This window comes from Fimicolochytrium jonesii (assembly GCF_025526975.1).
Source record: "Fimicolochytrium jonesii strain JEL569 chromosome Unknown EV422scaffold_15, whole genome shotgun sequence".
Taxonomy (NCBI): domain Eukaryota; kingdom Fungi; phylum Chytridiomycota; class Chytridiomycetes; order Spizellomycetales; family Powellomycetaceae; genus Fimicolochytrium; species Fimicolochytrium jonesii.
In genome coordinates, this window is record NW_026515682.1 from 75,495 (window position 1) to 98,049 (window position 22,555).

Consider the following 22,555-nt stretch of genomic DNA (forward strand, 5'->3'; position numbering starts at 1 on the left):
TGACCTAAGTCGTGCGTCCTTGAGCCATACATCTACTGTACATCAAGTTGTTGATTCGGCATCTTCACTCCAACAGTCTACATTCCAAGAAAACTGATCGCGCTCGATGGTCAGCTGGCGAGAAGGTCGAAGAGTCCAGTCCTGGGAACGAACATGCGTAGTTCGATTGTGAATGGCGTATCTCGGTGCAGATCCAAGCCAGGGCATGCTGGGAATTCCCGTACATCTCAATATGGGAAGGAACATGTGAGCACCTGTACGTTAGATCACAGGTATCGAACTGGTTCACCACATACAGCTCGGATTTCTTGGCAATCAAAAACTCCACTCAGCCTCACGGTATTGAACGGCATGGCAACGATCACACTCGAGGCAAATTTTACTCATTGATGCAGGAAGTCCCTCAGAACAGGCGCCCCGCTTTGGGCAATGAACTCAACCCCGCCCAGTTCCATGTTTCGTTGCAAAGACTTCGCCGAAGAGTATGTGAAGTTGCGAGAACTAGTCAAATGAGAAACTGGGCAAGGGAAGTGTGACTGCTTTCCACCTGTATATTCGACTCGAACGTCAAGGTAAAACTTCGTACTTTACCCTGGTGATTACAATTGAAGACGAAGTTTTCGAAACGATACATGTCAAGCAGGACTCGACAACACCTGCAACATGGCAGATTGACTATGACTACTAGTTCCTCGCTCTCTGAAACATGAGATAGTGCACGTCCAAAGGCCTACCGAACTTGAAACCGATCCCGGGAAACCGCCCCACTTCGTCAAATCCTAGTGATTTGAAAAGTTGGAGAGACCTGTCGTTCTCTCCACCGATGATTGCTGTTAGGGGTCAGTAAAGACGGATGTCAGACACTGAGAGACACTGCGATGGGAGTGTTTGAGAGCCCCTACCGATTACGGATGTATAGTCAAGCTCGGCTGCACGGGTAAGTAGAGCTTCTATGAGCCGCTTTCCCAATCCCTGTCCTTGGTGCTCGTGATGTATGTAGAGTGTGATTTCGCAAGTCCTTTGGTTTTCGCCACAGACGGTGAGGAGAAATCATCGTCGCCTGTAGTTGCGAAGTGATTCACCTGTCATATCCTCGCTTCGGGTTCCATCGCATCAGACCGCCATATCCCACCTGAGGATGGTTATGAGCAAGGCAAAATCCGAAAATCGGGCTATCCATCTACTACTGTCGATTCTACTCACCACATTCCCGTCCACCTCGTTGACCGCCACCAGGATCGGGTACTTCTCTCCAAAATTTGTCGAGAACCACCCACGTCTGTGCTCCAATGTAGGCGTTTCGTGGTCTAGAGTAGCGTTGCCGTTTTTGACTTCGTAGTTATAGATCTGTGTATTGTTAGGCCCGCCGTGAGAACCTCTGCACTAGTTGAGGGTAGAACTCTCACCTCCAGAAGGGCTGGAACGTCGTCCAAGGTGCCGTCGCGAAAAACGTACGTCGATGCTGCCATGACCCCACCTACGTTTCACAGCAAACCGGTAACTCCAGAGGTCGATGGGTGGAGTCCGGACTGATCAGTGAAGTTGGGGTGAGAAACTTGAAACCGAACAGCCGAACAAGGACGTCAAAGGGGTAGTCATCTTGACGCGTCGTCGTGAGACTCTATATGGACGCGTCAGGTTGAGAACTTGGGTTTTGAGATTCGTCGGACGCAGCTTCCTGGTGGCTTACGAGACTACAGCACATATATACGTACTGTAGGTCATTCGCAAGCGAAGTTTTAGGCTCGGGACTGAGCCTCTGTCGATGGAGTGAGTGACTCTGTGTGCCGGTTATTGAAAGCAACTTGAGCTCATTTCCCGCGCGACATTGCTGGGGGAACAGACGCAGACGAACTGGTTCCACCACACAAATATGATGTGGTATGATCAATCCGTAGATGGAGAGTTTTCCTCTGTCGCAGTGCATCCGGCGTTCCCAGTCATAGCTGCAGCCACGAAGGAAGGGCGCGTCGAGCTTTATGATGATGAAGGGAAGAAGCAGGAAGGAATCGACGTAGCGAAAGCGGGTGCGGGGGAGGCCAAGCTGGCGTGGCATGCCGTACGGAAGCTGCTAGCTGTGGGTTGGGGCAACGGTAGGGCATTCTGTCTGATTTCGTGCCCGGCCATGGTTCGCAAATAGAGATTGACTGCGATTTTTGGGTGACAAAGGCTCTATCGCAATCTGGTTTGACAACGAACAAGTCCTACGAGAAGGAAATGTGCATCAATCGTCGATCTCGCTGGTCGAGTGGAATCCGGTTGGAAACAAGCTGATAACTGGTGACGAAGTGAGCATCCAATTGCTGTTAGTCGTAGTTCCTTCTCCACGCTCATCTTTCGCGAAAGGACGGCGATGTTGTTGTCTGGAAAGTAGACCTAAGAGGGCGACTGGCTGTTTCCTGTCAATACCGTCTCAAGAACAAGGTCACCCATTGCCTCTTTCGGCCGTCTCAATTGCTCGACGTGGATTTACGGTACGTCAGAGATCACAGATTTGCAGGTGAATGGACGGTTGCGAAAGACGAGCTTAACGAGACTGCTTTGCTGTGCAGCAACGTTTCCTCTCCACCTTTCTTTTTGGGAACTGTGACCGGGTCAATATTCTACGCGGATGATATGGGTCATTGTACCGAGAGCATGTCCACTTCGGCTCCAATAGCGGCGCTCCTGATGCTGGAACAGAAGGACACTGTCATTGTTGTCACGACGAACATGCTTGTCTTCAGACTTCTCCTGACTCCAGATGGGAAATTGACTCAGGAATCGCAGGTACTTGGGAAGGGTCATTCCGTTTGGGCATCCGAGTACGAAACTTGACCAATTGCCAGATGAAATTAAGCAGCGCCGCCAGTAAGAGCGATGCAAAATCGATACATGTTGTCTGGGCTGGCCCATCCACCTTGGCTTTGTCTGTCGGCGGGCAGCCAATATGGATTTGGGACATTGAGAACGAAGAGAATTATGTCCTAAACATGTCAGGTACTTAAGACAAATTCCTAGACCTGCGGTTGACGTCGAGAACTTGACGTAATGTCAATTCTAGGCACAGAGAAAGTGCGAATCAACTGCGTCGCATTTAGCAGTCACCAGAGCTTGCTGGTTGGTGAGTAGAGGTTATGCTTCCAAGGAGCAGTACTTTCATAGCGTACTCCCGCTAAACGCTCGCATTATTCCTATCGTCAGCTGGAACCGATTCCGGTCACGTCGTCATATGGAAAGGACGAATCAATCAAAGCACAGATGAAGAGAAAGGCAGAACACAAGTCTGGGAGGTGCGTCTGACAGCCATGCTATGTGTATTTGCATGGAAGGCTCAATCTGATTCTTTGGGACGAACCAGATGCTATCCAAAACAAACACCGGAGGCAGTGTAGAGGATGTGTCATGGGGTAGCTATCTGATGCGTTTGAAAGTTGAAAGTTGCTCGCAGCAAGTCAGTGACTTATTGTTGTATGTAGGCGTGCAATCAAGTGTACTCGCCGTTCGCAAGCGTGGCGGACTAAAACTGCTCACAAGACAAGTGATGCACCGCCAATTTTGGGGCCGCAACGCTGCGATACAAGTCGAACAAAGCCGCGTTCTACTGTATCCGCGCGGTAAGGTAAACCGAACAGGATCTTAAGATTGATGCCGCGGTGGGGTTCGACTCTAATCGTCGATGCTCAAAAGGATCCGATATCGTGCCCGGTCGATATGCGCATCAAAGGGCTTGCATTGGCTCGCAACCGTTTCGCCGTGTGGAATGGTCATAGCATTGAGATTCAAACATACGATGGTAAGAAATTCTTGCCGGCATGGATTGTGTCTTCAATTCGCAACTAATCATATCCGTTGGCAGCCGGTCCTCTGGACCGCGGCAGTGCCTCTGATATAAGTGGAGGGGACTACGCTATAAGTTCTTCACGGGAAGGGTTAGCGGGCACAGAATCCGGTGGCACCAGAAGCACAATCAGTACAACAGCTATGCAGATCACTATCGATGATCAGTTTGTCTACATCGGCCAAGGAAATCGTGTCGAAGTCTGCAACTCACTCGGAGTAGCGAAAGGTGTCATCTCCTGGATCGAAAGCGAGGGAGACATCTCGGGCATCATCAGTAGACCCGCGTGGTTGTGTTTGGTGAGCGAGGCTAGACAAGTCTGGGAGTCTCCGACAAATCCTCTCAAACGTTTTCGTTGTCATATCTTTCAGACAACGAGCAATAAATACCTGAAGCTGGTGGACACGAAAAGCGGACAGTTCAAGCAAGTGCTATCGAAGAAAGTGGATCCGTATGTGTAGCATAAAGTATGGGCTGGCTTACGAATATGGACTAACATCTCTCCACCTCCCTACTGGTAGAAAGTTATCATTACATTCAATCCACAGCGCAAGGGTGAACGCTGATGGCTCAATGATTTGCTATACGGGCGACAAGCTGCTTCCAGGTAGTCTGCCTATTCTGTGCTGACCCACTACACATACGGAGACTAAGCTCTAATTCATGAAACAGGTGCTGGTGATTTGACGTACGTCGACCCGAGAATCCACGTATACGATGTCGAGCGTGATACGACATTGTCGTTTGATCTTACTCCCTATGGAGGCGCGGTAATCGAAACTGGAGAATCTCGCGCCCCTCTCCTTCCGCTGACAATGTTATATGATTTGCAGGCAGCCTCATATCGATGGGACTGGAACGACCCAAAGATACTGGTTTGCCAGACTGGAAGGATGGATGGTGAGAAAACAGAAGGTACTATCCGCACCTGATTTGGCGCTTTAGACTCCAATCCCTTCATACTCATACACGGTCTCAACAGACAAACCGGAGACGGCCTCGCGTGTAAGTCCGTTTCAGCGTTGAGCATCCTTGAAAGAACGCTTATTTATGCCCGGGCCATCTAGATCGTGTCCTTTTTCGTCACGCATTCCCATGGCCTCACGCATCACTCGACGCACCCCGCTCCCGCATCTGCGGAGGGTCTCCTCGGGGTGAACATGCCCTCTCACTATCATATCAATGTATGTAAAGTTGGAGAGTCTTATGAAAGGCATTGGCATGCCCTACTAATCATTGATTTCTCTTCAGAAAGCCTCACTGGATAAGCCGGGCAATCTTCTTCTCAGTGTTCCAGCTCCTGATTTGGAAGGCCTCGAAAATGCAGATCCAGCTACTTTGAAGTCTATGTTAGAATTCAGCTTCCACCTGGCCACTGGAAACGTCAATGAGTCTATAAGGGTAATGTCATGGATGATAGTCCTTTATCGAAACTGTCGTCCTTATATGCTCCATCCTTCTTTCTAGTCACTACAACATGTGCGCAATCCATCAACGTGGAGAACCCTTGCGAAGTTGTGCATCAAGACGCGTAGGCCAGACATTGCAGCCATCTGCTTTGCAAACATGGGCGACAACCGCGCAGTGGCAGAGTTGGAGCGGGTGCAGCAGGATGGGAGTGGCGAAGAAGTAGCATTGGCCATCGGCGCTATGTTCCTGGGGATGGAGGGAGAAGTGGAGGCGTCCTGCACGGCCTGCGAGCGGTGGGATATCTTGAACCGGTTTTACCAGGTCAGTTTGGCGATGATGTTCAACGTCTCACCCACGGCGGCAGCGAGAAGGCAGGCTTACTTTGATCGAAAGTAGGCCACCAATCGATGGGAAAAGGCGCTACAAATAGCGGCCACAAAGGACCGTATACACCTCAAGACTACGTTCTACAACTTTGCGCGCTGGTTAGAGGAGATCGGTGACTTCAGTGGCGCGCTAGCTGCTTTCGAGAAGAGCGGATGCGAAAGGTATGGCCTGCAACCGAGCTCGGATCGTATATGACCCCTTTCTGTGACGAAAGCAACCGAATTGAACGCCGAAGTTCATAACAGCTTCGAAGTACCTCGGCTCTTACTTTCCAACAATGATGTCAAAGAATTGGAAAAGTACATCACCGGCAACAAGAGCAAGGTTGGGCAAATTCAACACAATTTCACAATGTTCAATGCTTACACGGTTTATGCCATTACTTAGCTCTTGAAGAAATGGTGGGCGCAATACAGCGAGTCGCACAACAATCTCAAAGGCGCATTGCAGAACTATGAGGCCGCGGGCGACACTCTTTCCGTCGTTAGGATCTTCTGTCTGACTGGCGAAGTGGATAAGGTACAGGCACGCGGACGGAAGACCGCAGAGATGCGCCGTTGTTTATTCTTCTCTGTCCTGCCAGGCTGTTGAAATTGCCCAACGTGCGAATGATAAAGCAGCCCTCTGCCATATAGCCCAGCATTACTCGTCTGAGCACAAGATAGCGGAAGCCATTCGCTTCTACGGTCTTTCCACGCATCTGAGACCCGCAATCCGGCTTGCGAAAGACAACAATATGGTGACACATCTCACCTCGCTAGCCTTGCAAGCGTCGCCAGATTGCTTGCTGGATGTCGCAAAGTACTTTGAGGCAAAGAACATGGGCGATCGCGCCGCAGTGCTATATTTGAAGGCTGGTTCGGTGGCCAAGGCGGTGGACGTCGGTCTGAGGGCGGGGGATGTTGGAGAGCTTGGTAGGTCAAGCATTCGGATTTACGCGGCTGACGGCCCGCTGGGCGCATGCAGTGACGTGCTGACATCTTCCCTCGTTGTCAGTTCGGAACTTGCCCCCAGATACGGATCCTGCTATTCTGGAAAAATTGTCAAACTACTACCAATCCCACGACAAGCCCTCAGAAGCATTGCATCTTTTGTTGCTTGCGAAGAGATTCGATCAGGTAAAGTGGAATACAACAATGTATTCAACCTTCGTTTCTTGCCATCCTCACATTGCGAAACAATTTCAGGCTCTGGCTCTGATAGATCAGCATCAGATCCCGCTCACCGAAGAACTCATCGAGGCCATTCCCCTGACTGATTCCGCCGAAGACAAGGCTCTTCTAGTGCAAATCGCCGACGCGTGCATGGCTCAGCAGCAATGGGCTTTGGCATGCAAGAAGTATACCCAAGCAGGCGATCGGCTACGCGCGATGGACGCTCTCCTAAGATCCGGAGATACAGACAAGATCATCTTTTTCGCCAATGTGTCGGGTGCCAAAGACCGGCAGATTTATGTTATGGCATCGAACTACCTGCAGACTTTGCAATGGCGAAACGTGCCAACATACCTGAAAAGCATCATCACGTTCTATACGAAAGCGAGAGCTTGGGAGCACTTGGCCAGTTTCTATGAGAGTTGCGCGGCGGTGGAAGTAGACGAGTTCCAGAATTATGAAAAGGTATGTATGACCTCTGATATCGCATGTCGTGCGTAAGTGGGTGGTGGCCGCCTAACATCGATTCCATTGAAGGCTCTCGGAGCTCTGAAAGAGGCCATCAAAGTTATCGACAAGATAAAAGATCCCCAGAAGCGGGACCATTCGCTCCACCAGTTCGAGAGCAAAGTCTCCACCATGGCGCAGTTCGTGCATGCGCGTGAAATAGCAAAGACGGATACACTGCTAACGTTCCAGATATGCGAGCAGCTGCTCCAAATGCCGGATATTGATGTACGTTGGGACCGAACTCTTGAAAGATGGGGATGTGAGCCACTAACGCCCGTCCCACACTCGCAGGACGCAATACGGAAAGGTGACATCTACGCTCTATTGATCGAATTACACTTCAGCAACGGGTACTATCCACAAGCGCTAGATCTGCTAAACCGAATGGAAGCTAGTCTTCCCGGGGTCAACGTTGCCTATTACGTTGATGAGAGGATAATACAGGCATTACGTGGGGATAGAGATGGGAATGTGGGTGGCGAGGTCGTTGAAGAGAATATTTCGGTTTTGGAGTGATGGGACGCCGCATGCCGTTCAGAAGGCTTTGTATTGTAACCGACTTTGAATAACGGAATGATACCCGGCACTGACACTGAGCGTGTTCGTCGACGATCTCCCGACACGAGTGATCGCCACAATGAGTATTAACTGATCATTCCAAAATATACCTGCGGTCGGTCGACAAGATCGTCAGCATCAATGATGCCTGGCGAGTAGCAGTGGCAAACCCGAGTAGGGGAACATCGAAACTAACATGTTTACGCCGAATAGTTGGGGTGGGAACCCCTTCTGTACGTCTTCCTTAATAACCTTCAGTCCTGCTTTGGTGAATAACTCCTTCAAGATTGCGTCCGACCTGTGCCATCCACCACCACATTCGTGAGGCAAGCCCGTGAGTTGGAAACATTGTGAAGCGCTGAACCAACCTGGTAACGCTACTGTCTTCTGCGTCGACGAGGACACCATGCCTGGTCACGTTCTCCTTTACGCCGATTAGGCCATTTGGCTTCAAACCTCGTTTGCATTTTTGAAAAAATGCAACAAAGTCCTCTAAGGAAGGGGAGGTCAGGCGAGATTCATGGGAAACGTTGGCCATGAGGAATTCACACCATACCATCCGTTAAATGGCCAAGCACCCATTGTGTCCATATCAGGTCATATCGACCTTCCTAAGTGGCAAACGACTTGTCAAACCTCCTTTCATATTCAGGACGTTAAGAAAGCGACCAAGCATCTTACATCCGGCGTGAAGTCCTGCAACCCTTTCGGGATGAATCTATCTACCCTGCCCACCAGGTCTTGGCCCATATACGAGTCCTCCGCTTCTTTCAGAAACTTGGGTGTTTGTTCCACCTACGAAACCTCGTCCGTTGGCATTCGAGAATCCGCTTTTGCTGTGTTCCTTCAGCACACCATACCATGTCCACCCGCTCAAAGACCTTCAATAGGAAGTGCTTCGAAACTCGACCAATACCTGGAAGCCGTATTATTGAGTTTCGATACATGTGGCCGAGCTCGTCTGGAAGGCTTGTGCTCGAAAGCATGCCACATGCAGCCGCATACCTGCTCCACAGTCTGAAGACGAGACGTCAGTCTGTCACTCAGAAAAACGGCTACTTCCACCATAAACTCACCGCAAGCTAAGCCCTTGCCAATCCGTGGCGGAACTTCCACGTTCTCACTGCCGTTCTGCTTCCCGTTTACAAACTCGTCTATGAACTCTATCGACGACTTGCAGTCAATCTCGGTGAGATGTCCGAATCCACCAAGCATTCCCTTTGGAAATTTGTGACATAAATAACGAAAGCTGTGGTACAAGGTCCATAGAGTCGAAATTGGACGTACTTGCACATCGGAATTAACCGTACCCCAGTAGGTCGCAGCGTCCGTATACCAGGAAGGTCCACCGATTGCTGGTCCCTGTGGTGCCTGAGCAACCGGCGTAGCGGCAGCAGCTGCCTGTCCCTTTCTGCCCATATCGCACGACGTGTGAGTCCCCTGATGTCGGCGAGGAGTGGTCTTTTTTCGCAGCTCGGCAGGCTCGCCACCGTCGAGTTGAGAATCGAGACTTCGCGTTGGATGGGGTGTGGGAGGGAGGCTGTGCATTCAATTAGAGTTCGGACACGGACCAACGCGCGTGGGAAAGAAATGTCATCGCATCCCTCCTCTCAAGTTCATCAAACTTCCAAGCCGTAGCGGGACTTGGATTTCTTCCCAGGGGGACAAACTCAGAATATCAATAGTGTATACAAGTTCGCTTTTCAGACTGTACGTTTACGCACTGCTATAACTGTCGTCTCTGAAGTATCGACCGTCTCATCTCTAAGAGCATAGCCAACTCCCGTCGTAGAGGTCGGTCCCTTGTTGCCTGAACAGGAAAGAATTCTCACGTCCTATGCCTGCGAGGAAGGGTCTTCCCGCACAGGCGGACGATAGAGATGTACCCTCTCAGATTCCTAAAAAGAGGGGTCGCGAGGAGGAGGACGACGATGATTATGACGGCGTCGACAAACCCGTCATTGCAAAGCGACCTCCCCTTTTGCCGCGAACAGGCATTCCGGCCAGCTCCTTCTTTGCCGCGGACAGGAACGCCATCACAAGGAAGTTCAAGGTTTGCACACCCGCTGTAATTGCCACAGCAAACAGTAGCAGAAGTCCTAAGAATGTTACTTCCTTAGGTTCCTACGTTTCTGAGCGGGCGTCCTGCAGGAGGGGCGTTGAGGGCGGGAACAACACTAGGGACACGCCCACGGACCAACGTGTATAAAGGACCATTATATGACCCCGAAGCTCCCGATGCCATTGTTTTACACCATCCGCGCGTTCTTTCGGCGACCGAGAAGTTAGAAGCGCTAAAGTTGAAGCCGAAGGATGGGTCCAGTGATGTGGAAGTACATGTGGTTGTTGATCCCATGCTCGGAAAAGTATTGCGGCCCCATCAGATCGAAGGGGTGCGGTTCCTGTACAACTGCGTGACCGGAAGGGTGAAGGACAATGCGTATGGATGTATCATGGCCGACGAAATGGTAGGATCAGCGGTGGGATTGCATGTGGGATCCTTTGTGACCGGCTGTCTTCCGAATCTTTGATCTTGTTGAGCTAATGCGTTCATCAACAGGGATTGGGTAAAACGCTGCAATGTAAGTGCCTCAACAACGAGGTTCCTCAGAAGCTACCATAGATTCTCACGTTTTACCAGGCATCACTTTGCTATGGACCTTGTTGAAGCAATCCCCGCAGGCTGGAAAGGCAACCATTGACAAGGTGAGGCCCGAAGTTCTGCTTTTCGCACAAAAGAGACCGCAGAACCCATTGGCTTTTCGATTTGCAGGCAGTCATCGCTTGCCCTTCTAGTCTGGTGAAGAACTGGGCGAACGAGTTGGTCAAGTGGTTAGGGCCCAACAGCATAAGGCCTTATGCTTGCGACAACAAAGGGACAAAAGAACAGACAGAAAAGGACATGAGAAAGTTCGTCTCCGACAAAGGCCGTGGCATCGTGCAGCCTGTACTCATCGTGTCATACGAGACTTTGCGGATATATTGCGACATACTATGTCAGACGGAGATCGGGTTACTCCTGTGTGATGAAGGTAAAGGATCGATAACGAAGGCACTCCCATGCACAACTTACTTAATCAAGATAAAACTAGGTCACAGGCTGAAGAACGCGGACTCGCAAACCTATATCAACCTCAATAAGCTTAATGCAAAGCGACGGGTGATCTTATCGGGAACTCCAATCCAGGTGAGAACGGGGAAAAGTCACTGGAAGATGTATTGGAGTTATCATCACTAACTACCCACTTGATGTTTACAGAACGATTTGACTGGTAAGTAGACAGACTCACGCCCCACTGCACCATGGCCCCGCTTCTAAAATTCCCACAGAGTATTTCGCACTCATCAGTTTTGCAATTCCGGACGTTCTTGGCTCCGGCGCCGAGTTCCGCAAAAAATACGAGTTGCCTATTTTGCGTGGAAGAGATGCAGAAGCTTCCGAAAAGGACCGAAATCTCAGTGAAGAGAGGCTGAAAGAGCTTCTTGCAATTGCGAATCAGTTTATCATTCGCCGGACAGCAGAGCTACTAACAAAATACTGTAAGTCTGCCGTATACGCAGACCCATCGTTGAATCCAAAGGCTGATCGTTTGAGTGATACAGTACCGGTCAAGTACGAGCATGTTGTATTCTGCAAGCTGACCGATGCTCAAATGAACCTGTACAAGCACTTCACCAAGTCCAAGGAAGTGAGCCGTCTTCTGTCTGGTTCCGGATCACAGCCTTTACGGGCGATCACTTTCCTCAAGAAACTATGCAACCATCCCGCCTTGATCGATCGGAAGCTGTTAGGACCTGAAACGGACTCGATTCTTCCACCAAACTTCGATTGGAACAAGGCTCAAGCCGAGTTCTCTGGGAAAATGTTGTTACTGGAGCGGATGCTCGATAAGATGAGGTTTGTCAATAGTATATGATTCCAGTCCCTCTAGAACTGTCGAACTGATTGCTTGCGCAGGAAGACATCGTCGGACAAGATCGTTTTGATCAGCAACTACACTCAAACGTTGGACCTGATAGAGATTATGTGTCGCCAACGGAGATGGGGCCAACTACGACTAGATGGGTCAATGACGATTCAGAAGCGCCAAAAGCTTGTTGACAGGTTCAATGACCCGGCTGGCCCGGAGTTCATTTTCCTGCTGTCCAGTAAAGCAGGCGGGTGTGGAATCAACTTGGTAAGTCCAGGCGTAGTTTTGCAAATAAGCAATGTAGGGTCATGTCTGTAACGCACTTTGCAACATCAGATTGGCGCCAACCGGCTGATACTATTCGATCCGGATTGGAATCCAGCCAACGATGCACAGGCCCTAGCTCGAGTCTGGCGAGGTATAGTGGCATAGGTTACCATTCATCGTTGCTGCACCCTTCGCTAAGCATTACATCTCAGACGGGCAGAAAAAGACCTGCTTCATATACCGGTTCATTGCCACTGGCTCGATCGAAGAGAAAATCTTTCAAAGTGAGATCTGAGGATGGCGCTCTCGGTTCGGTACGGGATCAGGTACTGACAGCTCGCAATCATTGTAGGACAAGCCCACAAGCAATCCCTCAGCAGTTGTGTCGTAGACGCGGAAGAAGACGTCGAGCGACATTTCTCTCTCGAAAACCTGCGGCAGCTCTTCCTTCTCAATGAGGACACGCTGTCAGATACCCACGATACCTTCCGTTGCAAGCGATGCGTGCGCGGTATGCAAATGAAGAAACCAGCCGAAAATACAGTGAACACAGGCGCCCAGGCAGCCGACACGAGCAACTGGAACCACTTCAGCAAAGAGGAGCTGCATAAAGTCCACGACACCGTTCTGAAGGATGAAGGCATCGCCAGTGGGGTTGCCACTTATGTATTCCAAAACAAGTCGCATGACCAACAGGTGGTCAAGCTGAAGTGACCAAGCCTAATCCCTACTCGTTTCTCGCACATATCAGACCCGGAGGATCGGAGAGAAATACCAATTTTGTAACGACAATTCATCTACTATGTACAGTATGCATTTTCCCCACTCGCATCAGTTGATAATAAACGGCTTAGATATCGAGTGCTCGCCATCTACATCTCCGCGTCTTCCAAATATCGATATTCGAACCTATTGTGGATTGAAAACATGGCCTTAGTGAACGTTCCGCTGTGCTCATCACAATGGCAGGTTCAGAACCCTCACCTGAAATCTGCCTTCTTTCTTTGGCACCATGCTCCCTCATAATCGAAGTATATATACGTCCCCATCTCAAACTCATCCGTAATTTGCTTTGGCTCCTCGTGTCGTTGGAACCATGTCAGGTACTTCTTATGAAAGCGCCATGATTGACGCTTAAGTTCCCGTGCGGCCAGAAATCTGTCATCGCCGAGGCGGAACGGTCAGAATGGCGTTTCGTCACAAGAAAGTGGAATCCCGCAAGGTTTGCTTACTGTTGATATGTTCCTTGCTGGTAGTAAAAGATGAAGAACAGTACGTCGGTGTCAAATTTTTCATACACTGTAGGGTTGTCGAACAGAGAAAGGGGGAGCTGCGGGTAATATGCTGGTACTGGGTAGGGCTTCTTGGGAATGTAGTGCTTTGGTCTGAGACGGAAGCGGGCAAGATCAGTTATCATTGATCTGATGTAGCCTACGAGACGGAAGCAGACTTTCGACTTACTTCTCCGAGTCGACGGGTTCTGGCAGGTGTTGAAAGCTAGTTTGAAGCATCTCATGAAGAAAGCTAGCGTCGTCACGCGCTTTCGTTGCTGAATGGATAGTAGAAACATTAGCATGTCGTGTTGCAAGGCGCCAGAACGAAGAAGACTCGGTTCCGTACATCGATCTCTCGTCGCCTCGAACGATTGTACCAGGTCTGCAAGCGTTGGCGGTAGGCGGTTGTCAATCGGCTCTGTGACCGCATCGTCCTTTCCGGGATCTGGAAGCCCACTTTTCGTTGTTGTTGTCGATGGCAGTAATGAAGACGCGGGAATATCTGCCGCTGTTTGTTGCTGAAGTTGTAGGATGTGTGCAGCCGTGCCAACCGCTGGTAACGGCACTTGGGATGACAATGCGACGGGTGCAGGTTCTAGACATGTGGCGATATATTTAGCATTTGCTTCCCGGTTCTCAGCAGAAAACGATGGGAACAATAACCTTTTGGTACATTCCTTTTGTCTGCCGCCGATATTGTTGCAGTCCGTGACGGCTCCGTAGTTGTTGGTGCGGATGCTGCAGCGGCTGCTGAGTATCTTTGCGTGATACTTGGCACTGGTACTGGATCCGGGACACGGGCCGTAGGAACGATATTCCGGGCCGGCACCGCAACGACTTTGATTGGAGTTTTCACCGCTATTGGCGGTTTGGAGGCGGCTGCGCCATGCATGTATTAGCATCCTGAACTAGGTTGGCACAAGCACGGACAACCGACACCTACAGTGGGCACGAGACAGGGGCTTGCTGGGAGTGGACTTTGTCGGCGTGACAATCTGGTGACGGACGTTCTCACACGTTGAGCACTTCTGATGCTCGGGCGAACAAAATGCGCAAATTTTCTCACCTCCTCAGGTTCTTTCTCTTTCGCCTTTTTCTTCGTTGGCTCCTCCACAACCTTTGTATCCCGTACCGGCGTTCCCAGTTCATTCTGGAGGACCTGCATGATGAGTTCTCAACACTTCCAAGCACAGCATCTATCACAAAGCTCACCTCCTTCTCCTTTGGCGGCGTTTCTGGTTCTGTAGGCGATACAACGTAAGCGGATACGCTTTACAACAGCACTTATTTTCCGCAGCTCACCTCCATCGAGATCCTGCTCGCCATCCGCCTTCAAGCCATAGGCTTCGAGGTTCTCCAGATCCAGATCCTCATAGATATACTCGTTCTCATCAAAATCGGAATCTTGATTATTTTTCACATAGTAATCGACGTCATCTTTGATGTCTTTGACCTAAAGTATCCTTCGATGAGCTTTGGACTCTTCTGTATTCCCCTCCGTCCAAGGACGAGGGATGCCTTGCCTGCTGCACTTTGAGCTCTTCATTTGCGACCATGCGCTGGATGATTTCCAGCTGTGTCATGTGAAATTTGTGTCGTTCCAGGTGATGATCGATGGCCGCCAAGCGCTCTGCTTTCGACTGATCCCCGCCTTTCCGACCCTTTCGCACAAGGACTTGCAAGCTCTCCTGCTCCGCTTCAAATATCTCGACTTGACGGTTCAATTCTTTCACCGTATCTGATATCCAGTCCTCCAAGTCTTCCCGTTCTTTCACTTCCGGATCGTACTTCTGCGGTTGGAGCAATCCCTCTTTCGAGAACGCTTTGAGTTTGAGGGCTTTCTCGGCGGCTTTAAATCGTTCCATTTGCTATACAGGATAGGTTCCGTGAGCCATTGTTTCGCCCGAAATTTACGCCGACGGCACACAAAGCGATGTCCTCTGCCTCACTCCCGTCAAGGGATCCCGAAACACACCTCCTCTATTAGCCGCCGATTGTCCTCCAAGCTCCGTTTATCTTTGATTTCGCTCGAGGACAGCCATGTTCGTATTTGATCTCTTAACCTTTGCAGCTTTTTGATTTCCTTCTTGAGATCTCCTTCATACTTTTCCTTCTGTGCCGAAGTTGTTGCAGCATCGAGCTTGTCAAAGATTTCTCGAAAAATCTCCACTCCCTCGGCGACCCGTTTCAGGACCTTGTCGATCTCGCCTGGGAAAAATGCCAGCAACGTTAACTCAAGCGATCAAAGGAAACTTCGGGATCACCAGTCTCCAAGTAGCCTGGTTGGTAAAGAGGGTTTGCTCTCAATGGCCAGGCAAGCTCTGGGACCACAGATAGTACCTAACAGCTTCCGATTTGCCATGGTCAACGCGTTTCGACAAACAGCGAGCAGTCAACCGGCGAGCACAAAGTGCAACAAGGGGTATGTGAGTAAGTGGTGTGTGGCGGATGCGGCTGCTTCAGATTACAAGGTCTGTCCTTCGCTGGGCAAGGCATCCAGGTAAATGTACGGAAAGCAAATGAAACTGATCTACCCCGAGGTTGGTGGACTGCTTGTGTCTCAGTAAAAGCAGATAGCTTAGCGAAGGTGCGACTCCCGTACAACGCTATGGCGGTTCAGTTGAGAGGAAGATCCTTTGAAGGTGTCGAGTTGCACAATGGCCACAGCAAATTGCAATAGTGGGGGGATATGTGGAAATGTGCACGGTGAGGATGTGAGGCTGGGGGGGGAAGCATCACAATATTTTGACAGCATGTGAAGACGAGACGAGCAGAAGACAAACCCATATAAAACAAACAAAATGTAATCACGTGCCAAGAGCGGAACAGGAGAACACAGTCGAAACGCCCCTGGCCATTGGAACAAACGAGAACGTTCCGCTCCACGCGTTTCCGTCCCGTTCTGCCATCACTCTGACGAACGATTTGCCAATAATATCGGGAAAGTGAACTTGAACGGGGATGGCGATGTCGCTAGCAACCGTTCGCTCGAGCTCGGGGTCTCCTCCATACACTTTCTCGCCTATGTAAGCGGCTCACTGCAAGCTCCTCTTGCCACTTGAGAACCATATCTTCGTATATCGCAATACACTGGCCTCCTACAGAAGCACACAACCTACTACCGCTACCACTCCTCGCATTTATACCCCATCAACTTTTCCGAAATGGCTTTTAACGCCGACCTCTACACCGACAAGACGTCCGCTGTCATAAAGAAGGCGGAAGACCTTGCCCGAGAGTTTGCCCACGTTCAGCTCGCCCCGGTGCATATCGCGTCCGCACTATTCGACGACGAAGATGGTCTTATCCGATCCATTGTGACCAAAGCAGGCGGGGATCCCGCCACGGCGGAACGACGCTTCAAGTCCCTACTTGTGAAGCAGCCCACTCAAGACCCAGCACCAGACCAGTTAACCCTGCACCCCGCGACCGCAAAAGTACTTCGTACTGCCGACGACATACGAAAAAAACAAAAGGACTCGCATATCAGCATCGACCACGTAATACTTGCCATGGCCGAGCAGAAAGACATTCAAACCGCTTTCGGGGAAGCGGGTGTCACACCAAAAGCCCTGGAAGATGCCATCAGCAAGATCCGTGGCACACGACGCGTAGATTCGAAGTCAGCCGACTCTACTTACGAAGCCCTTTCGAAATACGCTATCGACCTCGTGTCGATGGCAGAGCAAGGAAAGCTCGACCCTTGCATCGGTCGAGACGACGAGATCCGACGCGTTATCCGGGTGTTGGCACGAAGAACGAAAAACAACCCGGTGCTAGTCGGAGAACCAGGTGTCGGCAAGACGGCTATCGTTGAAGGCTTGGCGCAGCGGATCTTGCGGAAGGATGTGCCAAAATCCTTACAATGCCGCATCTTCAGCCTCGACATGGGCGCTTTAATCGCCGGCGCCAAGTATCGCGGAGAGTTCGAAGAGCGGTTGAAGGCGGTCCTGAAAGAAGTGAACGACGCCGAAGGCAACATTATCATGTTCATCGACGAATTGCACACGGTCTTGGGAGCAGGGAAGACGGAAGGATCGATGGATGCGGCCAACCTGCTGAAACCAATGCTTGCTCGAGGCGAGCTGCGGCTCATCGGAGCGACCACTCTCGCCGAATACCAGAAGCACGTCGAAAAGGACGCAGCCTTCGAGCGTCGTTTCCAGATGGTTCAAGTAGGAGAGCCATCTGTCGAAGCGACAATCTCCATCCTTCGTGGTATCCGCGAAAAGTGGGAGACTTTCCACGGCGTCCGCATTCACGACGCCGCACTCGTCACAGCGGCCGTACTCGCTGACCGCTACATCACGAATCGCTTCCTTCCGGACAAGGCCATCGATCTGGTTGACGAGGCGTGCGCAAACATCCGGGTGCAACTCGACTCACAGCCCGAAATCATCGATACCCTTGAGCGAAAGCACCTGCAATTGGAAGTTGAGGCCACCGCTCTAGAAAAGGAGAAAGATTCCGCATCCCAACAACGACTTCTTAAGGTTCGCGAAGAATTGGCCCGACTCGATGAGCAGATGAGGCCGCTGAAGGCCCGCTACGAACAAGAGAAAGGGCGCCTCGACGAGATTCGATCCCTCAAAGCGAAACTCGATGAACTGAAGCACAAGATTCAAGACGCCGAGCGAAGGCATCAAGTCGAACGCGCTGCCGACCTGAAGTACTACGCCGTTCCGGAAGTGGAAAAGAAGATCAACCAGCTCGAGGTTGAGCTCAAGGAGGAACGCCAGAGGCAAGCAGACGCCGCCGCCTCGGGCCAGAACTCTTCTCAGCTCGTCTCCGAAGTAGTCACTCCCGATCAGATCATGGAGGTCGTCTCTCGATGGACGGGAATCCCGGTGACGAAGCTCAACAAGTCTCAGGTCGACCGCCTGCTGGGTCTTGCTGACGTCCTGCACAAGCGCGTCGTCGGGCAGGATGCGGCGGTTAAGGCGGTCGCAGAAGCAGTCCTCCGGTCGCGTGCCGGTCTCAGCGGGGGTGGCACCATCGGCTCATTCTTGTTTCTCGGGCCAACTGGTGTAGGGAAAACGGAGCTGGCAAAGGCTCTCGCAGGCGAGCTCTTCGACGATGACAAGAAGGGCTTAATTCGCCTCGATATGTCTGAGTACATGGAGCAGCACACCGTGGCACGACTGATTGGTGCTCCGCCCGGGTACGTTGGCTACGACGAAGGTGGACAGCTGACCGAAGCTGTCCGAAGACACCCGTACGCCGTCATTCTTTTCGACGAAATCGAAAAAGCGCACCCACAAGTACTCAACGTCCTGCTTCAGCTTTTGGACGAAGGCCGGTTGACGGATGGCAAGGGCCGCACGGTCGACTTCTCCAACACCGTAGTAATCATGACATCCAACGTCGGATCCCACCTCCTTCAAGCCGCCGTGACCGTCACTCCCGCCGTAGAAGATGCCGTCATGAACGAAGTCCGCCGTACATTCAAGCCCGAACTCCTCAACCGCATCACGGACATTGTCGTCTTCCACTCCCTCGGTCACGAACACCTGCGGAAAATCGTCCACATCCAGGTTGCTGAAGTCGCGAAACGATTGGCGGGGAGGAACATTAAGCTGCGCATATCCGACGCCGCCGCCGATGTGGTGCTGGAGAAGTCGTTCGACCCTCTATACGGCGCGCGTCCTATCCGTCGCTTCCTCGAGAGGGTGTTGCTCACGAAACTGTCAAAGGACCTTCTCAGCGGGCATCTCACAGACAACTGCCTCGCGTCTGTTGAAGCAGCGACAGAGAACACCGACGGCGCCGCCGACGCGGACGATGGTCTCGTCGTCAGAGTCGAGCCGCTCCCCGGTTACGAGAGGAGCGACTCGAACGATCGAGACATGGAGATGGATTGACCACACTCGGGCCCCCGAGATCCTCAGGCTTCCGGTAAGAAAAGGAAGCTCTCCGTCGCTCCAGAAAAGAAATCGTGTCGTAGTCGCCTGTAAATATGGGTCTTGTAGTGAGAGAGATGTGTATTAGCGTAGCGTTCCTCCCAGTTTTGCTTATCGGAATGATCCAAATCATGTATACATAAATCCTTTTGGCTGTCTCTTTGCATTCAATATACCAAAAAAATCCATCATTTACACTCATTATGCTCCATTTTGGATCCATACGCAACCAATAACATGAGATGAACGCCAGAAATCACCACTTCAATCTCACAAATGACTTATGCTTTGCCCTTAATCTTCTTGAAGAAGGTACCCAACGATCCGCTTCTTTTTAGATGAACGTTGGTCACAACCACTGTCCCCGGTGACGTGGTAACAAGTGCTATGGAAACGAAGCAGAAACCGATTTGTTAGAAACCCTTTATCTTAGACGGATCGATGGACATCCACTCATACCTTTGACGATGGACAATCCCAGCTCTGCAGGGTCGAGTGGATCCGATGAAGGAAGAAATATTACATTGTCTATGCTGTCTGTAACGCCAGAAAGCAATCTCAGCATCAGGCATGGACCATTCTTCTTCCTCGATCAGGATTGCTCGATCTCGGAAACGAACCTCTTTCCTCCATGGCTCCCTTCAACAACCACGATTCGAACGTGGCCCCTGAAAGAGCCTCTTCATGTTTGGAGACGTGAGCGACGTAGTTTGCGTTACCGAAATACGTCGCTGGCGCCGCATTTGAGCGTTCGGTTGCGGGTGGGACGACTGTAGTCAAGTGCGGTTGAGTGTTTTGCGCCAACGCATCTCACTCACTGGGGGCTATGCTCGGGCGCCAAACAACCGCTTCGACACATACCTTGAACATCGAACTTTTTCCCAACGCACTCCAGAACCGGGGCGATGTACCGACTAATCATGTCTCGAAGGGCATCTTGCTCGGTGTCGTCCACCAAGAAGACCACCTTGTGCTCGACCAATGGGGAAAAGTTGCCTGCACAGAAGCCGTTAGTGTAAGCGGAAAGGTCATATAGCGATATATGAACTCACCTTGGCATGCGACATAGTTAAACTTTACACACCACTCCACAGCAGCCGACTCGCCATCGGCACACTCAAACGTAAATTGCCGCAGCTTTGGAGGCGATGACAATTTTGTCGTTGGGACGGCGAACAGTGTGATTTGGGACCCGCGGTTGCTTACGACGAGTATCCGGGTGATACGGAGATTGAAATGCACGCCATGAAACTTTCCTGTCAAGGGTCGAAGATATGAGCTTCGTGCCAAACCTAGAGCCGATCATTGCAGACGTCTTACCTTTTGCATGGATACACCGCAACGTATTCCTTCTGAAGGTGATGTCATGGTCAGCCCCATTCACTACGGCCCTCATCGCCAGCTCAGACATGCCCTCGTCTGTCGCATCGTCGAGCGAGGATCCGGAAAGCGATCGCGATAAGCTCGTTCTTGCCTCTATCTCTTCGTCTCCCCCGTCCTCAGTTGCGTTCGACGCTGGTGAACCTATCGCCTCCCTCGTGCTCGACATTAACCTTTCGGCGGTGGAGAACCGGATGGACTCGGTCAGGTTGTGCTGGCTGCCGAGGTCCTGCCGAAGCTCATGTGAAGATTTGTTTGGAGGAAGATTGAGCTTCACGCCGAGGGGGATGTTTGAAAACCGAAGGGCTGGCAGACGGGGCGCCTTACTGCCACTGCCAAACGAGTTTATTGGCGACCCAGGACTGTCAATGAAGTGGGGAGCGGGACGCTGCTGATGATCCGGAAGGGCTGGTGCTGCTTTACTGTATTGCTCATCCGTTTCGGGTATCCTCGTGATGGAGGATTTCCTTCCAACGGGCAGCACTGTTACGACATGTTGACCGGCATTCCCGAACCCTTCGCCTGCCTCGACCACCATCCCTGGCTCCAAATCCTTCACCGCCTCCGGCCCAAGCTCATTCTCTGCAATCCCAGTCTGCGACACGATGGAACCTCTGTGCGACATGATCCCCGGCCCAGGAACGAGAATTCGCGGGGTGGCATACTTGACTTCTGTAACGACAGGAGCATTGATTTGCGCTAATGGCAGTGATGGGGCGGCGTCCTTAAGTGTGAGCTTGCGGAAAACGTGGCTGTATGCATCATACGAGAAGGTGGTTGGGTCCTCAGATGGTGATGCGGGCGAATCGAATTGAGACGATGTGTTGATCGCGCCATTTGAAGAATTTTCCTCTTCGTGGGTCAATGCTTCCTGTGAAGCGTCATCAAGTGCATGCCTCTGCCATGTTGTATCACTTTCGTTCGCAAACAATGGCTGTTGCCGTGAGCGTCCCTCTACCGCCACCTTGTCGTCCACCAACTCATCTTCAGCCGTTGTGACTGTCTTTGAAGTTGATTGCTTGGCTTCCGATTGTTTGATATCAGTCAGCGCGGGCAACTGCTCTTCATCTTCCTCCAAGCGCGCAGCACTCATCTCTGCGTCAGCTGGCGTTGGCTGCGGTGCATCATGTCGTTCCACTGTTCGATGAGTGCTTTCCTGCTCGTTCGCAGCCAGTGAAGGTACATGGCGTGCTCGGTTGTCTGCATCTGCATCGCCCGTTCCGCGCTCCTGCGGCCGCCCGCCTCTTGAAACATCCTCGGGTAATGAGGTACCCCTTGGCGGGGCCCTCAGTTCCTCCTCCAATGCGTTTGCCGGTTGTCTTTCCTCAATCTCCTTTGCCATAGTTGCTACCGGCGGAGCGGTCTCCTCTACTGGGCCGGTGGCCCTATCCAGCATTGCAGCCAGATCGGTCAAGTCAGATTTGTGTGTGGTGGTTTCCGTCCGCACCATAGGCGTTGATGAAGGAGTAGCTGTGACTTCCGGTGTTGGTGGGAGTTTTTTTGGAGCCCTAGCTAATGGTTTGAGGTGAATCAATATATGCATTGTGATTGATTCCACAAGGTGCATATGGTGCTGGGAAGTTGGGTCACATACGCAAGGCCGAGTTCATTCGCATTGGTGTAGAGGCGCCGCTTTTTTCCTGGACATCCCGGAATGCGTGGTCAACAGCATTAGATGAACTCTCTTTGGTGAAAAGACGGTGCGGAAGCGCATACCCAATTTTTGACCAGTTCCTTCACACTGCTCGGTGATATCGCATCCACTTCGAGCTTTTTCTCACCGGCTACGTCCTCCTTCACATTGGACACTTCTTTCGCCGCTGACCTGCGGTCCACCGTCGCCATTGCGTACAACTTTTCTCGGACCAGAGGGAGAGAACTTCGGCGGGTGTTCTTTCACCGCGACGATGTGTATATGGGTACAGTACACCCTTTCTCAGCCCACGATGTGTTTTCCTTTAAGGTGTCAAATTGCGCGTAAGTG

General features: G+C 51.3%; 7 protein-coding genes across 7 annotated transcripts; 3 read left to right on the forward strand and 4 right to left on the reverse strand.

The window, feature by feature from the left end:
- Positions 1–447: 447 nt before the first annotated feature.
- On the reverse strand, positions 448–1,577 carry EV422DRAFT_87487 (putative phosphinothricin acetyltransferase protein). The gene is made up of 7 exons (XM_053074470.1): positions 1,407–1,577; positions 1,204–1,347; positions 1,083–1,096; positions 903–1,018; positions 735–830; positions 592–656; positions 448–517 (listed from the first exon to the last, which is right to left on the reverse strand). Exons 1-7 carry the CDS (start codon positions 1,467–1,469, stop codon positions 506–508), a joined length of 510 nt encoding a protein of 169 aa, XP_052924651.1. The 5' UTR covers positions 1,470–1,577; the 3' UTR covers positions 448–505.
- A 55-nt stretch (positions 1,578–1,632) lies between these two features.
- On the forward strand, positions 1,633–7,940 carry EV422DRAFT_87782 (uncharacterized protein). Its single transcript, XM_053074471.1, has 28 exons — positions 1,633–1,770; positions 1,844–2,093; positions 2,170–2,288; positions 2,347–2,474; positions 2,553–2,769; positions 2,829–2,979; positions 3,044–3,103; positions 3,184–3,272; positions 3,341–3,389; positions 3,459–3,601; positions 3,670–3,775; positions 3,839–4,119; positions 4,192–4,271; positions 4,342–4,427; positions 4,493–4,590; positions 4,654–4,720; positions 4,803–4,825; positions 4,888–5,004; positions 5,072–5,221; positions 5,288–5,551; positions 5,627–5,778; positions 5,863–5,941; positions 6,005–6,136; positions 6,201–6,531; positions 6,614–6,735; positions 6,805–7,236; positions 7,309–7,506; positions 7,573–7,940. Exons 2-28 carry the CDS (start codon positions 1,874–1,876, stop codon positions 7,795–7,797), a joined length of 4,119 nt encoding a protein of 1,372 aa, XP_052924652.1. The 5' UTR covers positions 1,633–1,770; positions 1,844–1,873; the 3' UTR covers positions 7,798–7,940.
- Positions 7,941–7,977: 37 nt separating this feature from the next.
- EV422DRAFT_588137 (alpha-N-methyltransferase NTM1) lies at positions 7,978–9,323 on the reverse strand (the record flags this gene model as incomplete). The annotated part of the gene is made up of 8 exons (XM_053073489.1): positions 9,127–9,323; positions 8,916–9,057; positions 8,845–8,856; positions 8,700–8,755; positions 8,521–8,634; positions 8,396–8,450; positions 8,208–8,331; positions 7,978–8,137 (listed from the first exon to the last, which is right to left on the reverse strand). Exons 1-8 carry the CDS (start codon positions 9,256–9,258, stop codon positions 7,978–7,980), a joined length of 795 nt encoding a protein of 264 aa, XP_052924653.1. The 5' UTR covers positions 9,259–9,323.
- Positions 9,324–9,477: 154 nt separating this feature from the next.
- On the forward strand, positions 9,478–12,799 carry EV422DRAFT_87993 (P-loop containing nucleoside triphosphate hydrolase protein). Its single transcript, XM_053074474.1, has 13 exons — positions 9,478–9,892; positions 9,960–10,307; positions 10,400–10,421; positions 10,481–10,545; positions 10,613–10,871; positions 10,932–11,026; positions 11,099–11,111; positions 11,170–11,379; positions 11,443–11,737; positions 11,798–12,017; positions 12,087–12,168; positions 12,230–12,301; positions 12,370–12,799. Exons 1-13 carry the CDS (start codon positions 9,677–9,679, stop codon positions 12,729–12,731), a joined length of 2,259 nt encoding a protein of 752 aa, XP_052924654.1. The 5' UTR covers positions 9,478–9,676; the 3' UTR covers positions 12,732–12,799.
- Positions 12,797–15,775, reverse strand: EV422DRAFT_87969 (Not1 N-terminal domain, CCR4-Not complex component-domain-containing protein). Its single transcript, XM_053074473.1, has 13 exons — positions 15,632–15,775; positions 15,267–15,499; positions 14,815–15,159; positions 14,594–14,744; positions 14,504–14,532; positions 14,358–14,441; positions 14,235–14,286; positions 13,955–14,170; positions 13,638–13,886; positions 13,479–13,566; positions 13,250–13,402; positions 13,002–13,175; positions 12,797–12,926 (listed from the first exon to the last, which is right to left on the reverse strand). The coding sequence occupies exons 1-13, from the start codon at positions 15,651–15,653 to the stop codon at positions 12,890–12,892; spliced, it is 1,833 nt and encodes a 610-aa protein (XP_052924655.1). The 5' UTR covers positions 15,654–15,775; the 3' UTR covers positions 12,797–12,889.
- Positions 15,776–16,174: 399 nt separating this feature from the next.
- On the forward strand, positions 16,175–19,312 carry EV422DRAFT_88071 (P-loop containing nucleoside triphosphate hydrolase protein). Its single transcript, XM_053074476.1, has one exon. It carries the CDS (start codon positions 16,456–16,458, stop codon positions 19,150–19,152), a length of 2,697 nt encoding a protein of 898 aa, XP_052924656.1. The 5' UTR covers positions 16,175–16,455; the 3' UTR covers positions 19,153–19,312.
- Positions 19,313–22,500, reverse strand: EV422DRAFT_88070 (uncharacterized protein). The gene is made up of 8 exons (XM_053074475.1): positions 22,288–22,500; positions 22,166–22,211; positions 20,512–22,083; positions 20,244–20,447; positions 20,053–20,187; positions 19,812–19,961; positions 19,651–19,728; positions 19,313–19,576 (listed from the first exon to the last, which is right to left on the reverse strand). The coding sequence occupies exons 1-8, from the start codon at positions 22,414–22,416 to the stop codon at positions 19,473–19,475; spliced, it is 2,418 nt and encodes an 805-aa protein (XP_052924657.1). The 5' UTR covers positions 22,417–22,500; the 3' UTR covers positions 19,313–19,472.
- Positions 22,501–22,555: the final 55 nt, after the last annotated feature.

Excerpts from the sequence above, each read along its gene's own strand:
- EV422DRAFT_87782 (XM_053074471.1), top strand. The coding sequence starts at position 1,874 with ATGATGTGGTATGATCAATCCGTAGATGGAGAGTTTTCCTCTGTCGCA. Across the intron at positions 4,721-4,802 it reads CCAGACTGGAAGGATGGATG|ACAAACCGGAGACGGCCTCG; the intron begins GTGAGAAAACAG and ends CGGTCTCAACAG. Across the intron at positions 5,005-5,071 it reads CCTCTCACTATCATATCAAT|AAAGCCTCACTGGATAAGCC; the intron begins GTATGTAAAGTT and ends ATTTCTCTTCAG.
- EV422DRAFT_88070 (XM_053074475.1), bottom strand. The coding sequence starts at position 22,416 with ATGGCGACGGTGGACCGCAGGTCAGCGGCGAAAGAAGTGTCCAATGTG. Across the intron at positions 19,962-20,052 it reads GAAAAAGTTCGATGTTCAAG|TCGTCCCACCCGCAACCGAA; the intron begins GTATGTGTCGAA and ends ACTTGACTACAG. Across the intron at positions 19,577-19,650 it reads GGGATTGTCCATCGTCAAAG|CACTTGTTACCACGTCACCG; the intron begins GTATGAGTGGAT and ends TCGTTTCCATAG.
- EV422DRAFT_87487 (XM_053074470.1), bottom strand. The coding sequence starts at position 1,469 with ATGGCAGCATCGACGTACGTTTTTCGCGACGGCACCTTGGACGACGTT. Across the intron at positions 831-902 it reads TGACTATACATCCGTAATCG|CAATCATCGGTGGAGAGAAC; the intron begins GTAGGGGCTCTC and ends GACCCCTAACAG. Across the intron at positions 657-734 it reads CGGGATCGGTTTCAAGTTCG|GTGTTGTCGAGTCCTGCTTG; the intron begins GTAGGCCTTTGG and ends GCCATGTTGCAG.
- EV422DRAFT_88071 (XM_053074476.1), top strand. The coding sequence starts at position 16,456 with ATGGCTTTTAACGCCGACCTCTACACCGACAAGACGTCCGCTGTCATA.
- EV422DRAFT_87993 (XM_053074474.1), top strand. The coding sequence starts at position 9,677 with ATGCCTGCGAGGAAGGGTCTTCCCGCACAGGCGGACGATAGAGATGTA. Across the intron at positions 10,422-10,480 it reads ATTGGGTAAAACGCTGCAAT|GCATCACTTTGCTATGGACC; the intron begins GTAAGTGCCTCA and ends ACGTTTTACCAG. Across the intron at positions 10,872-10,931 it reads GTTACTCCTGTGTGATGAAG|GTCACAGGCTGAAGAACGCG; the intron begins GTAAAGGATCGA and ends AGATAAAACTAG.
- EV422DRAFT_87969 (XM_053074473.1), bottom strand. The coding sequence starts at position 15,653 with ATGGCAAATCGGAAGCTGTTAG. Across the intron at positions 15,160-15,266 it reads ATCGGCGGCTAATAGAGGAG|CAAATGGAACGATTTAAAGC; the intron begins GTGTGTTTCGGG and ends TATCCTGTATAG. Across the intron at positions 13,176-13,249 it reads CAGCAAGGAACATATCAACA|ATTTCTGGCCGCACGGGAAC; the intron begins GTAAGCAAACCT and ends CGGCGATGACAG.